At 42.0% G+C, this 16045-nt stretch overlaps 1 protein-coding gene across 7 annotated transcripts in view; it reads left to right on the top strand.

Annotated features, from left to right (window-relative positions):
* The window catches only part of phldb1b (pleckstrin homology-like domain, family B, member 1b), a 135377-nt gene that overhangs the window by 94881 nt on the left and 24451 nt on the right, over nt 1-16045 (top strand). For 4 of the 7 annotated variants that reach the window (XM_034113243.1, XM_034113241.1, XM_034113242.1 and 1 more), the window contains 7 exons: nt 5255-5566; nt 6619-6756; nt 7658-7795; nt 9755-9883; nt 12360-12515; nt 13361-13471; nt 13582-13671. In XM_034113243.1, the coding sequence (XP_033969134.1) occupies nt 5255-5566; nt 6619-6756; nt 7658-7795; nt 9755-9883; nt 12360-12515; nt 13361-13471; nt 13582-13671 (1074 nt within the window). The remainder of the gene's footprint in view (nt 1-5254; nt 5567-6618; nt 6757-7657; nt 7796-9754; nt 9884-12359; nt 12516-13360; nt 13472-13581; nt 13672-16045) is intronic. The other 3 variants (XM_034113244.1, XM_034113246.1, XM_034113245.1) reach the window with 3 other exon arrangements.

Genomic DNA, 16045 nt, shown 5'->3' with positions numbered 1-16045 from the left:
GTTGTGGTGTGTGGAGCAGCAGGTGATTGAGTGTTACCATGGAGCTTTGTCATTCAGAGGATGAGGGGGGTTTGTTGTTAAGGTGGTGTCACAGAGGGGTGGTGGTGGTCCAGCCTTTTAAAGCCAGTATTAGGCCCCGGCTCCACGAGGACGGAAACTGGTTGAATCCGCATATTTCTCATGCGTATAGCCCTCTAAGCTCCACGACGCCGTAAGGGAAACGTAGAAACAGACCCCGCAAACAACAACGGGTCCAAAGGTGGATAGATCTGGGAACGGAGCGCTCTGGGGGGTCCAACGGGGCCGTGGAGTCGCCTATACGGTCATTCGTTTTCATAGCCCCGCCTCTCCCCCGCGGGGTTGCTATCGTGCTCCAGTCGCTACTGACCATGCTACAGTTCTTTGTGCAACATCTACAGGAGCTCCTCCTTGAATTCAGATTATTTATCTTTATCTCAATATGGACATAAACGCGAGTGAAGTCTAATCTGACAGGACGGAGACACGCAGCTCCTGCCGCTGTGATGCAGCGGGAGCAAAACACACACTTCAAGTCAGATCATCACCCTTAGCTATTTTAATTACCTCTCAAACTAAACTAGTTATAAATATGTTCATTTTTACTGTCGGGTCACTCATTACAGGATCAGCTGCTGCATGAGACAGACACTGACGCTGTCAGAAGAGAGGAAAAAGAGATGTATTTGATGATTATATATCATTATATCGTCGTTATTCATTTGTTTTAAAGCTCAATAAATAACAATGAAGACCTTTGACCGGCACTTTTATAATTTGTCCGGAAGATTTAAACTTTAACACACGCTGACCGGCAGTGTCAGGGTATGGCTGGGGTAGGCTACAGCCATACCAAGAAATGGCTTAGCCCCACCTTAGCCCCACCATGAAAAATGATGTTAAAGTAAGCTAAATAAAGTCCGTCATCTCGCGCGGAGTAAATTGCATAGACAGCAGTTAGTAAGATTGATTTCAGTAGCCACTTGTCTGGAAATACCGAAGACTAGAAACGGTTTTGAAAACTTTTGTCACGTAGTGATCGTCTTCTCAATAAAACATCTTTGATAATGTCTTCTGGCCAATCAGAATCACGATAACGGCGTGGTGTTGTTGCAGGAAGTCCCGACGGAGAATACTTTAGCGGTAGTACATCTCTATACATCGATACAACATTATGTGAAATAAGACCCCACGGTTTGATGATTGATAGGTGTGTGGGCTGTCTTTCATTTTGACACACAGAACAATGGGGGCTATGCACCCTTATCCACAAAGTAATTCACACAGCCTCTTCCCTCTGCTCTCTGTGAGGAGCAGCAGGTTCAGCTTTCAGAACAAAGTAACAAAAAACAAAAATGGCATTCATTTTTTTAAATATGTAGTAATAGATTTATTTATTTTTCTTCTCAAGAGAGTACCAGAATGTGTATTTTATGTTAGTATTTTAAAAAATCTCCTGGGGGAGAATCCCTCCAGACCCCCCTGCAGGGGTTGGGTTTTCAGCATGTGAACTCTTTCACCTGTGGGGAAATTGCAGGATTGGCTCCAGGTCGCCCTTTTTATTTACTACAAGACAAATGTGCCTTTTTATTTCATACAGTTCAATTTGGATTGAGACAGGGAAATAATCTAAACCTCACGCGTGGCGTTTCACTGTCAAGAGGGGCGATATAGCGTGTATGTAATTACATTGCAAATACTGACTTGAGCCCCACCACTGTATGGGTTAGCCCTACCATAGATTACCCAACACAAATACTCTGGAGCCGCCACTGCTGACCGGCAAAAAACTCTGCCCGGTTCTGTCGGCCCCCACCGCGGAGAATACACAGAAGTGCAGCCATGACAACCATTCTTCTTCGCTGCTTTTGTGGAGGAAGTTGCTGCTTTTGTGGAGGAAGTTACAGCGCCACGTACAGGTTCGGCATATGTACTGCAGCTTTTCCAGCGTTTGGATGTAAACGGAGCCGTCTCGTGGAGCTTGACACAATCCGGTGTATATTGCGTGGGGACGGAAGGTTTTTTGCGGTTGCATTTGCGTTACTCCGATGCGTTTTGCTGTATTTGTCCTCGTGGAGCCGGGGCCTTAGTTCATCTGTCTTTTCACCAATCTGTCTTGGCTTGAGCGTGTGCCTCATTTCAAGCTTTGAGCTGTAACTTGTCCCAGCGATCATCATGAGAGTGAGTAAACACGCAGTTTTGTTCTATATTCTCAGATCCAAGTGAAGTTTTGATTACAGATTTATTTTGTAATTTAGGATGTTCAGTGCCTCTGGAAAACAACCTCTGATCTTAAAAATGTGTTAAAAGTCCCGCTTGAGAACCACAGAAAATATGGGATTCACGCAGAACTGTCAACATGCAGCTGATAAGGAGCATGAATTGAGCACAGGTTGCATATATGATTCTGTGTCAAGTTGATTTTATGTTGAGGCCATAACACATTTAATGGTTTCAAATCTGTCTGTGATCCTGCTACTCATGCATCATACAGGTTTGGTAGCCTGAAGGCTGTCTGGCAATGAAACGAGACAATGTTAGAGCCGGCTTTCAATCACCTTTCTCACGGGGCGTCAGAACGCTGAGTGGTCTAATCTGTATGTTCAAGCAGATGTTGAGTGGGCGGACTCATGAGTAGTTGTAGACCTGCCAGTAGATGTTTGAAGTTTGACTCTTTTCTGTTGAAAATGTACAGCACTGTTACACAGCCCAAAGGGGTCTTTTACTCCCGCCCACTCAGTTAGAAGCTAACAGATTACAGGTTGCAGCTAATGGTGGGGCTGTAGCTCCTCATCATGCAGATGCTCCCACAGTGGGAGGCTGTGCTCCTGCAGTCTGGGGGAGAAGATACACCAGGGCATTTATTTAGCTGCCAAGTGTTCCTACGCGACAGGAAACAGATTGGGCCGGAACTGGAGCTCAAGAGCATCAAGTAGAACAGTGCTTCCTCTGCTCCAAACCACTTTGCTTTTAAAACAAGCGAAAAAGCTACATTATTATTACATTATTTTTGTTGAAATGTTATCATACTCACTCTCTGCAACACAATTCATGGACTTATTTGACATACTGTAAGGTCAAATCGTAACTCTATATTTGTTATATATCTTACATTCTTCATTAAAACATCTTAGACTAAATACATTTTGAAAGAGGAAATAGCACTTTTTTAAATGCAGCTCAGAAGAAATTAAACCAACTGTTGCTCAGCGATAGCTTTTAAGCTAACATCCAAAGTTAGCTAACTTTAGATAAATAATGCTATATTTGATGACTTACTTAAAGGTGGGGTATGTAAGTTTGAGAAACCGGCTCGAGATACACTTTTTGTTATATTCCATGGAATGCTCTTAACATCCCGATAGCAATGAATATCTTAAGTGCTTTGACAAAAAATCCATTAAAAGATGTCATCTGTGGAAGCCGTAATACTGTAAAAAGCACGACCAATCATTTTAGCCGGCCCGGCTAAAATAACTGGATGGCCTACCTGCCTGTCAGCCTTCCATCTGTGCACACACTTATCTCGTGCCCTCATTGGTCATGTGCGCGTTCGTGTGTGTTGGAGGAGGGGCTCTGTAAGGAAGTGGCAGATTTTCTCCGGTTGTGTATTTTCAAATTCTAGCGATCTCGAGCCGGTTTCTCAAACTTACCTACCCTACCTTTAATTTATTTTATTTTATTACTACTGTTTGCCACGTGTGGTTATAGTGACCAAAAAACCAACGTCAAAATTCATGACTTTTTATGTTTTGTGATAGAAGTTATACAAAGAATAACACTCCATTGGTATCGTTTCAAAATTGGTTTCCATCCATATACAGTTCCAAAAAGTGGACATCTAAAGTCTTAACGCATGGTCCACACACTAGACTATTAAATAAGTCTTCCTCAATATATGGGTGAAAAACCCCATCATTCAAGCAAGACATTGCCATTCCATTAAAAGCTCTGCCATTTATATATTTTCCCAACACACAGTAGTAGATGTTTCACGACAAAACCGACAAGCCAACTTACTTACTCTTTAAAACAGAGCAACCTTTAACATCATTCATGCACATTTAAACAGTCTCTTGCACACAGTAGCATTTACTTTAGTGTTGATACCAGTCTTGTTTACTTTCTTTTTCAAATATTCCTTTTATTTCAATATATAGTCTGAGCACGGATAACAGGAGCTAGTCATTATTATTGTTGCCACTAAACATGTAGCCATCATGTGCCTTTAAGGCTCACGGTGCTGTGCCGACCTGAGAGACGCAGAGTCTGCAGACAGCAGCTGACATTAAGAGTCTGGCCTGTTGGCCCCCCATAGGTGGGCTGACCCCTCATAGTGACAGCTGGACAACCAGACACATATCTGACTCCCGTGCAGCATTCGGGGGGAGTCCTGTGGGCGGCTGTGTTGTTTCAGGGGGGAGAGAAGTCATGACAAACTTCATGTCTGCTCTAAGAGACTAATTTGATCCTGCTAAATCACTGGTTTTCTTTCATACTGACAGTATTGTGTTTCCACAGTTCAAAATCAAAGTAACATATAAAAGTGTTTCACCTCCCAGAACTTTTCCTCCCACCTGTTTCACAGATCAGTGTTTTCTGTTGGTTGCAGCAAATATAATGTCGAATGTATTACAAATAAAACATGTTTCTTTTGGCATCAGGCCTGCTATCTCCTCCCCTGTCCAGCTGGCCGTCTTCAGATTGTCACCAGCAGCTCCGCCCCGCCACCCTGCACACACACAGGAAATGAAAAAGAAGGGACATATTCCCGACCACAGCTTGATTTGATCTAATGTTCCGTAGGCTTATATTATTATCAGTGTGTTAAGATATACAAACTAATATAGCTCCTTCTTTATTAAAGAAATGAGTACACGAGTCATATATCAGCTCCCCATTGATATGTTTCCATCAATAGCCTATCACGTGCAATGTGTTTGAGCGCTAGCATATAGAAGCGCAAGTGTTACATAGTGATGTCACTGTGTTGTGGAAGTAAACAAGGAAGTCCAATGGAAGCGTTTCAGGCAGGGAGGGAATTTGGGATTTTTTCCTTTCAGACCATTTACATGCACAAAAACATACTTAGCACACTACAGGGACAACCCCAAAAGCATAATAGGGCCTCTGTAAAGTATGTGATAATGTGTCTTCTGAACCAATCTGTTGCTAAGGTTTGAGAAAACCCTTAACTGAAGTCCCTGTTTAATCGAGTGTATACTTTTTGTCACAGGAGAGACAGCGACTGGAGACCATCCTGAACCTCTGCGCAGAGTACAACAAAGGAGACGGCAGCGAGCTGGAGCCGCTGGGCTCGGGGAGGACGGGTTTCCCCGGGGCGCTGACGGACGGCTCGGGGCGGATGCTGTCCCAGGAGAACATCCTGGGAGGAACGCCGTCCCAGGCCACGCTGCGTCTGCTGCAGAGGCAGAGGGAGAGCGACGAGGAGAACCTGAAGGAGGAGTGCAGCAGCACGGAGAGCACGCATCAGGAGGTGAGGACGTCTCCTGCTCTCAGCGCAGCTCTGCACAATGGGGACAGACAGGTCAGAGGGGACGCTCCTCCATAAGACGCTCTCTGCATGCCACTATGGAACCAGCATGTGCTAATAATGGGCATGGCTTTAAAGTGAAAGCTTCAAAAGGAATGTGTGCATAAGTCATTTATGCTAATGCTGTGAATATCTGTTGATATCAGGTTTAATCATAATACATTTTTTATCGTGGGGGGAAATCGATTTTGTGACTGCTCAATTTTAGATGAAATAATTGTTTTTAAATATCTATACAAAAAAGTTAGATTAGAATTTCAAATAAAAAACATTAAATAAAATATAATATATTTATAGAAACATAAGAAAAGTAAAATGTCCAATAAAAGATCAAATCAAATATTTATTTAAAAATAAGGAGTTAAAGTAAAAATGCTCCTTCCTCTATTTTGTTGTTTTATAAATGTATAGCTAAACAGTGAGTTAGTTATTTATGCAGCTTTCTAAAAAGAATCCATCAACATTCAGGAAATCATAGTTGAAAAGCCTTTATCATTAACGCCTTGATTGTCACGCTATTCTCAGCATGTGTACAAACAATATCAGTCAATAATTCAAAGTTATTAGTTTATATTGTCTTTACATAATTGTTGGCTGAAAGAATAAAGGGACTGATTCAACAAATGATTCAACAAATGATTGCTGTAGTGTAAATATTAGAAGAATACATCAGCGAGACACTAAACTCAACTACTTATTCCATTTTGTATTCCTATTTATTGGCTTTTTAGACTGTTTGTGGAGGTCTTACAGACGTTTTAAGTCATTAGAAGCCTTTCATTACAGTGGCTCCTGCATGAACCTATCTCTCGCCTCATGTCTTTTTTCTATCTTGCTGTTGTTGTTGTTATGTAAGGGTTTTAGCGAATGCCATCTTTATTTGGCATTGCACTTTGCTGTAATGTGCCATTATCTGGTTTGAATTGGTTATAACTTGTACATTCTTCTACCAAACTTCTACCCACTGAAACCGCCCATCTCTCTCTCCCTTCCTCTAATAGCTTGCCTTCATTTCTCTAAAGCCTGCTCTGTTTCTGTCCCTGCAGCACGAGGACTCGTTGGGTTCGGGTCGTCTGGAGCTCGGTTACCTGGAAGACGAGCGCGTTCGCGTTCTCGCTCGGATCGATGAGCTGAAAAGCAGGTTTACGGAGCTGGAGCAACAACTCCAGGAGTCCAAACAAGAGGTACTACAGCTGACGGAAACAGATTGTTGTTTACCTCAGTGTGAACCCAGGCTGGACTCAAGTCAAACACATACATTGTAATCAACCTAAAACTTCTGTTCTCCACAGCATCATTACACTGTGCCTCAGTTACTCTGTGGGGGCCTAAAACCTAAAGCCCAGGCTGATTCCATATTTGGCGGCTTATTATTTTACAGATAAAGATTTGACACAATCGGGCCACCGTATAGATCAGTTGTTAGATTTGGCTGCCCATATACAGGGGCTCGGTGTGCGAGTACCCGGGTTCAAATCATGCCTTGGACCATTTCACTGCGAGTCCTCCCTGATGTCTAACCAGGCCACTTCACTAAAGGCACTGGCAGTCCGAAAAATCTTACAAAAAGAAAATAAGATTTGACACAATTTATAACAAGCTTTGGAAATCCAACACATTGTTAAGAGTAAACTAGTGGTTACCATCCCTTTTATGGGTATTGGGAGGTCCAATTTCAGATGCCTTTAAGTTTGGTGGAGTTAGTAAACAACTCCACCAAATAGAGATTACTTTTCCTTTTAAACTTCTCACATGGTTTAATTGTGATAAATGTTCAAATGATCCAATACTTTGCCAAAATCCAAAATAGGAAAACAGATTTGTGTATCAGACCTTTTTATATAAAGTAGTTTGTAATAGCTCCACCTCTATCAGCTAAAAAAAGGACATGCTGCTCTCACATTTATTCTTTATTATTATTAATCGGGTGATATCATAATATTTTAGTCAGAAGGAACAGGACAGTACTTTAATACTTAGACAACATTTAGCTTCTAATACTTCTGTAATTGTACACACCGCTCACCGGTAACACTGAGTGACGGAGGTTGTGTGCCCCCCCCCCCCCCCCCCCCCCCCCTCCAGGCGGAGATGGAGCGGGCCCTGCTGCAGGGCGAGAGGCAGGCGGAGCTGGACCAAATGGAGGCTGAAACTGACATCATCACCCAGCTGCAGCACAAGCTGGACGAGCTGGAGAGCGCCATCCGGAGGGAGAAGGACAAGGTACGGAGAGCAGTGGATACACACAGCTCACATTTTAAATGCTGCATTTGAATCCGTTAATTACATTTCAAGTCTACTGGATTCAAATATCTGCAGAGGTACATTCTTGGAAACCAGAAAACACACGTATACACTCTCTGCCTGTGCTCCTACAGTCTCCTAAACCTCTCTGAACTCTGATGGTTTGTCACTTTTGGTGTCCTACACAAGTCAGAATTCCTGTCTGGGTCGATCTATTCAATTCTTCACCTCAGGAATGCTTGGTACAGTCAACTCCAGCCATATATAGGGCTGGAAAAAGGATTGGATTGACCTGTTTGGGAATTGTTTTGCATGTTTTTTCTCCCTAGAAGTTTGCTCTCAGGTCAAATTCCATCTTTGTTCTCCTTAGCTGGACTCTGCTAACTAACTGACCTCCAATAACCCCTAATCCTTTCTCTGCTTATTCATCACTCACAGTTACTCTCACACACTGTGCTCACCTGTTTCCTCCCCGTCTGCATGACAGACCCTGTTGGTCAGGAAAGCTGCCCTTTAAAGGCTGTTTGGGCTCTGTAGTGCACGGGTCCTGAAAGACACTTTGAGTAAAGTGTTCCAATAGTGGACAGATGAAACTGTCTACTAGCATGTTCTCTTTAGTGGTTTAAGGGGGGTTCTTCTTCTTTTTACATACAACTCACCACATTTGAACTCAAGCAAGATAGAAATCTGAAATTGTGTGTTTCTAGATTGTGTTATTGTACGATAGGGTACGTTGAAATTTGTTTATACATCTAAGATGACAAGACATATATTCTGTGGGAAATGTTAAGCTACATTTGACATGGAAACGTTGGGGAAAAACTGCTTAGACCTGCTGAAAGCTTCACCTGAGTTTACCCTCATCTCTGAAGACGTAAGACAACTCTTGTCAGTCCTGGTAGTCCTTTTTACATATCAATATGAAGCTCGTATCCCAGAGCACAAAACTGAAATTTATGGAAGCCATGAGATGCAAACTGAGAAAAAAAACTAAAATGTGACCAGAGTTCGCATTAACTGAATATTTTCCGTCTATGACGGATTTTTTTTAACAATGACGGAAAAATCTGAAAGCCTTCCGTCATTTTGACAGATTAGAACAAACTCAGAACAGCGCCAAAGCTTCCCCGCAGCGGGGCTCCGGTGTTATGCCGTGTTATGCATGCCCGCCCCAAAAGGAAATTATACAGTTTCCAAACCTAACTTTGCCGAACAAATCATTGAAATGTCTGTGAGCATTTGCCCCGGCAGAGTTGTGTACAGGCCAACGGGTAATAACGGATTTTAAAAAGAAAGAAAGAAAAAAAGAAAATGACATAAGCACAGGAGAGAAGTGTTTGGATCAGACTTAAAAAATCTTCAGAACTTTTTTCTTGTATTTTTGCCTCTCAGGGCTTCCATAGAATTAGCACCAAAGAGACATGATGTTTCTGTTTTTTAACTGCTTAGACAGAGTAACGACTGTCAGACATTGCATCGTTTATCACGTAATTTTAAAAATATTTTGCGGCCAAGTAAATTATAGACCAACCTTTCTTTTTCAACCTAATTGAGTTATAATTGTTAGAAAATATATACAGTATGTTCTTTAAGGGCATGTAGAGCCTTTAATTGTCACTGTGACAGGGGACATTTGAAGAAAGTAAAGCACTATACAATATTATTGAAATTGTATATGAACACTTTGGAGAGTTGGAATGATATGTTCTGGCTATTTGAAAACCACATACAATGTGTGGATCCCAGACTGCTTACATCCTGACAAATCAGCACCTACTTCCTGTCCCATGCCAAGCCCTTAAAATATGTCCCGACATGTCTGTTTGCTAACACCCTACAGCTTTTTATTTGCATGGCGTGATTTTTGAGCAGTGTGTCTCTCTTTCTCTCCCCCCTGTCCATCCATCCTGTGTGTGGGTGTGTGTTGTGTCTTTCTAGGAGAGGGCTAATGTTGAGGCCGAGCGCCGGGCCCTGCAGAGCCTCCAGGAGGGCTACGCTGAGTTGGAGAACCAGCTTCATAACTGTCCCGAGTCCCTGAGGGAACAGTTGCAGGAACAGCTCAAAAGGGTGGGTCACCAGTACAACAGAAGCACCTAGACCCCCCCCCCCCCCCCCCCACACACACACACATACATACACACACACACACCTACATACCTAATAAATCAGCACAGACACCATCCCACCCAAAACCTTTTAGTGAGTAGCATAAAAAAACGTATTTTATGTCATAGATCAAAACGTTGAAATCTCATTCGCTTTGTGAGAGTCTGACGATAAACAAGTTCCAAAAAACATTGACTTAGAGATGAGGGAGACGGAAGTGGTGAAATAAGGCTAAGTCATTTCCGGGCCTTAGGACTCATGGTGTATTATATTATCTTTGAAATAATAATAGTAGGCAGGCAGGCAGACACCTACCGACACAAAGATACAAGAACCGTAAATAATGAGATCAAAGTTTATATTTTAGAAGTGGAAAAAACAAAAGAATCGTTGGGTGATGCATTGCTCTCTCATTGTGGGAGGTTATCCAAAAGCAGAATGCGATATCTATAATATGAAGGTATTATGTTATTTTTAAGGGATAATGGCGAGTTAACTATGGACAATCATGCAGTTAATTGCGATTATATATTTTAACCAATGGGCTGCCGTATTGCTAACTGGGTAGAACTGACTCGAACCAGGGCTCATGTTCGAATCCGACCTGGGACCGTTTGCTGGGTGTCTTCCCCTCTGTCTCCCCTTTTCAACCTCAGTCTCTTCACTTTAGGCACTAGTGGCTCGACAAAATCTTAAAAAAGAAAAAAGCGATTGACAGCCCTCTTTTAAAAAAAACGTTAACACAGTTTGCCAGCCCGAAGCCCCACTCTCTCACTGCTCCTGTACGTATCTCTGCCTCAGAGCAGCATGTGTGTGCCAGGCCTCAGCACATGCCCTCACACATAGTGCTCCCGGCACCTTTAACCCTTCAGCAGGGGCCCACTACATATGGTTTACCACACACACGTACACACACACACACACTCAGTGCTCCCTCACAGACGTGCTGTTGCCACGGGCGACAGGAATGTCCCCTCCTCCGCACCACACCTCCGTGCTACTGAGACCCTCAGGTCCACAGTAGCCCACTGACGGCTCCTGGGCCCCTCAGCTGCTGGTGATGCTTTTTGGTAAAATGTGCATCATGTGATATAGAGTCGCTGCACCGCATGTGTGAATCTGATCTGCACCCCCCCCCCCTGTGATTTGTCATGGCTCGCATTATTTGTATAACTGCTGACTAATCAATTAACATAGGCCCGGACTTGATCCATTCTGTGTGTCCCCCCCGCTCTCATCCTGTGACTCTCTTAAGTCAATGAATGCTGCTGTTTAAAAGAAATTATGAATCTGTTTTTATTTGTATTGGGAAAAAGGTTTGACAGTCCTAATTGCAGATCTTTATGATAAACAGGTACGGTTCTAAGAACATTGTAGGTTCAAAAAAATGTCAGGGGGGGGGGTAATATTCAGGGGAAACCGAATTTCTGAGATTAAAGTTTGCTGTTTACAAGAATACATAACAATGTTTACTGTTGTTATGAATTGGGAAATAAGTTTTACAAACCAACATTTTTTTACCAGGCTCTAAACATTTATTTCTGCTCTAAAATTAGGCATTTTAACATGGAGATTATTTTGACATTAATTTTTGTACGCGTTTGTTATCTCAGAGAAACAGTTTTTCCTTAAATGTACAACTTTAATCTCAGGAATTCAACGTTTTTTGTCTCGTAGACCTTTAAGGTCTTGAGTTATTTCCTCCCCGACTCTGAAATATAATTTTTATTTTTGTATTCCTTTGTAGGTTTCAGGCCCAGTCTGCTACTACGTTTCATTCTTGGGTGCTAAATTGAAAACAGTTCAAAGCGTTAAATAACCTGAGCGTAAAGTCACCGTCCCTTGCCTCCTGTGAACTACAGTCCATGTAGTCCCCACACACACCAGTGTCTGCGCTGCAGTAGAAGCATGTTCTTCATGACCGTCTGCTTGACTAAGCACGGTGCTTGTAGTGTTCCCCAAAAAGAGCTTCAGCTATTCTGCAAAAGAAACGTAATCCCTGAGAGGCAAGTGAGAAATAAAATCTGGTGACCCTTAATCTTTTTCTCTCCTTGGTATGTGACTTAAAAACAGGTGGGAAACAGTCAGGACATTGTGGTAATACTTATGTTGGCCACAAGAGGCAGATGAGAGCATAAATACATTAAAACACAATTATTATTAATTATAAATTATTTATCTTTCAAAATATGTTTTAATGGGAGAGAAAACAATTAAGCTCATACTTTGAAATAAATAATCACCAGAATTTGTTATATCCTATTTGCTTCTCAGAGCTTCCATAGAACAATTGAAAGTGAACAAATATGTTTAGTTGTTCTTTAAGCAACAACGCTGTGAGCATAGTGGATGGCTTTTAAACTGAGCAGTGTGTTACGGAGAGTGTGTTTCTCTGTCGATGATGTAACCACTGTTGTTGTGCCTGGGCCTCCATCAGGACGGAGATGCCTTGGAAACAGGAACCAAAAAGTTTGAGGACTTGGAGTTTCAGCAGCTGGAGAGAGAGAGCAGCCTGGAGGAGGAGAGAGAAACCATGAGTCAGCAGCTGCTGCAGGAGAGAGCCGAGTACCATCGCAGCGTGGCCAAGAGGAAGGTGAGGGAACAGGCTTCAGTACCTCAGTATATAATGCTTTGTACCGTATGGGTTTCTGTGTAGGAGTTGAAGCAAACAATGACACTGTAGACATTCTTATACCAAAATAATTAAATAATAGTAATGATCTCCATTTAGTTACATTTGTCCAATCAATGAAGTTTTGTGGGGTTATTGTTTTTGTGTATTTATCATCATTAATCATTTAATTTAGCCTATCTTTTACACTTCTATGGTCTTAGTTAGGTTGAAGAACAAACGAGAAATGTTCTTGAAAGATATTAGACTTGTATTAAAAGTAGTTGCACCCTTTCAACACAGAATACCCACAATACAATGCAACAAAATGTAATTAAAATAGCTGAAAGTAACACTGCTCCCATATGAATATACATATATTGAATGAAATTCAATAGAAAAAGGATCATTGGAAAAGAAATGGATTAATCTTATTTAAAGATGGTACATTTATTGTATGAATATACATATTTTCGTATGTTTTAATTTATAATTTATATATATTTAATTTGTTAATATTATATTATATATATATTTATGATAATAATATTACAAATGATTAATGATTTAAAATAGATTTTAATGAACTATAAAGCTTAAAAAAAAGGCAGCCAAACAGACACCAACATCTGGAGAGGTTGTTGTTCGTTTTCAATATTTCTTTTCAACAATACTATTATAACTTCCACCACAGACATCTGGCGTTCCCACACAGAGGTCTTAAAGTCAGACACATTGTAGTCAGGCATCAATTTATCCTGTCCAGCCACACTGTCACAGAGCAGCTTGCATTAAAGATGTCTTTCTCCCCCCCCCTCCCCCCCCAGGAGAAGGTGTCCGCTCTGGAGAGCCAGGCCAACCAGCTGGGCCTGCAGGCGTCTCAGGAGTGTGAGCGGCTGGCCAAGGACCGGACCCTCACCCTGCAAATGCTCCAAAAGGTACCAAGTAACACTCACACTATGAGTACATGGAATAAAAGCTCACCCTGAGTATTTTTGTATTATTGCCTGTGTTTTATCTTTCTAATTCTGATATTTGTGCCTAACAGGAGAAGGAGAGGCTGTCCGCCCTGGAGAAGAGATACCACAGCCTGACAGGAGGAAAGAGCTTCCCCAAGTCCTCCACTGCCATGAGAGAGGTAAGACCACTCCCAGAAACACAAAGTCACACTCCGTGCTCCTGGCCTGCAAACAGTGAGGAGTTTTCATGACTCAGCTGATTCCATCCTCACCACCATTAACCCCTTTAACTTGCAGTGAATTGCACTCTTTTGCATCTAAGTGTTGAAAAGGAGTGATCAGACTAATGGCAGGATTGTTTGTGCCCATTTGTTTACAATGTGGAGTTGCCGATGATCAGTGTGTGGAGCAAACTAATTATTAAATGGTCACTACATCACCATCAGACATGTGCAACAGCTGATGATTTAAAGGGTAACTTCTGTGTTTCCCAGCTATTATTTACCTGGACCCTATTAATGAGCTAAGAGGGGCCTTTTTTGGGTTTTCCATTTCCTGTAGTGCAGTGTTTGCTGCATGTAAAGGGTCTGCAAACGCTAAAATTCCAAAGTTGCTCTCCCACACGGTAAGGAGCGGGCCATCTCTTGGTTTTACATGCTGCTGCAACGAGAAATCTCCCAGTTTTTGGGATAAATAAGATCTTATCTTATTTTATCTTAGCGTTTGACCAATCATAACAGGGCCGGCCAGCTAACCAATCAGAGCAGACTGGGCTCTGGTTTCAGACGGAGGGTGAAAAGAGGTGCTGCAGCACAGGCAGTATGAGGAAAATAAAGAGCTTTTTGAACATTAAAACATGGAGACATGTCCCAGTAGAGACACTACATACAAATATGAACCTAAAAATGAGCAGAATGAGCCCCTTTAACAAAAAAAACTAACACATTTGAGCCACACTCTTGTGTAATGTGGATCTGAGAAACATTTTAAAGCAGGGTCCAGGCTTTCAAAAAAGCCAGTATCGAGGGGTTTAAAGCTTCTTAACATCATTAATAACGTTGAAATGCAAAGTCAACGAATGCTACGGACATTCTTTCTTCTCAGTTGCAGATAAATAGGCTGACAAATACAGAAGTTACCCTTTAACAGAGGAAGGGCAAACGACAGAACCTGATTCACACAATCCTTCATTTATTTTGGCGAGCAGAAGTTGTGTTGCATCAGTTTTCTGTAGGCATTAAAGGCTTATTCCTGAATTGTTGAAACAGGATGCGCTCCATGTCAGCGAGGCAGACCTGTTGTCGGAGGACGTCCACTCCTCCCAGCATTCCCTCTGTCGAGCCTCTGCTTCCTTCTTACATCCCCCCCCTCTCTGTCAGTTGTACCCCAGCAGCCCTACAGAGGTAACCAGACTAATGATCGCTGCATGAAGCCCCCCCGCTCCCCCCTCTGCTGTTTTGCTGTTTTTGTCCGGGTCACAGTTCCACTCTAATTGCACCGGTTTTCACTCGGGTCGCTTGTTTTTAGAGCAGCCAGCACAGCAGCTTTCAGTTTGAGTTGGGTTGGGTCTGTTCCGAGCCCAGGGATGTAGTACAAGAAGCCTCAATTCCCATGTTTTTGACACACAAATAACCATTGTTGAACAGGAGCAAACATTTATATCGGATAGAGGTTGTATATAGGGCTGTACTGAATGTTGTTTTCTTGAATGTCTCTTCCAACATTTTTTAAGATGTCATCACACTGAAAAAAAACATATTAAGCTTTACATTTCAGTGCGATTGGATTAGACGCTTTGTCTGGTTCAAGACGGAGGCTAAACCGTTTTTAAAAGCATTGACAATGTTGTTTTTGAAAGACAATAAATATAGATTGAATTAGAATATTTCCTTAAATAAAAACATGCCATGAATCTTGCAAATTAATTAATACATCTAATCCTTTTTCTAACTCATGTTATCTTTTGGACTTTCCACATTCATATCTCAGTTGTCCAGCAAGATAAACACGTCCATACAGTCACTCTCAGAGATACAACGTGATGTGGAGATGCTTCACTTCTATGAGCAGTGAAATAACAAATGTATAAGTGTCTGCAATCTGATCACAAGCATGCACTCAAGATGATATATAGTGTCACGACACAAAGACTTACACATCCATTTTGGAATTAGCCAGAGTAACTTTCTGTCACATGGGAACTAGAAATACTCAAACACTGCAACATGAGAAGTGAAGAGCAGGAGTCACTAGAAACACTCTGAATAATTGGTGGAGCCAGAACATTAACTGTGCACAAATACCAGCATTCGTTCGGTTTAGAATATATAAAACGGTTATGAATGAAGCTTCAAACTATTCGGTACAGCCCTATTTAAATATAACTTGTGATGACTGGAGGTCACAATTCTTATTAAGCGCGTTCACACCAAGTACTTTGCCGTATTTAGTGCCGGCACTCAGTGCCCCGGCACTTATTACCCCAGGGCACTTAGTACAGATCGCGTTCACACCGGAGTACTTTTCCCTGAGGGAAGATTACGCAAATGAGCC

This window comes from Trematomus bernacchii, unplaced genomic scaffold (genome assembly GCF_902827165.1).
Source record: "Trematomus bernacchii unplaced genomic scaffold, fTreBer1.1, whole genome shotgun sequence".
In the NCBI taxonomy this organism is placed as follows: domain Eukaryota; kingdom Metazoa; phylum Chordata; class Actinopteri; order Perciformes; family Nototheniidae; genus Trematomus; species Trematomus bernacchii.
The sequence above is the reverse complement of the archived record's forward strand: the minus strand, read 5'-3'. Positions and strand labels throughout refer to the sequence as shown.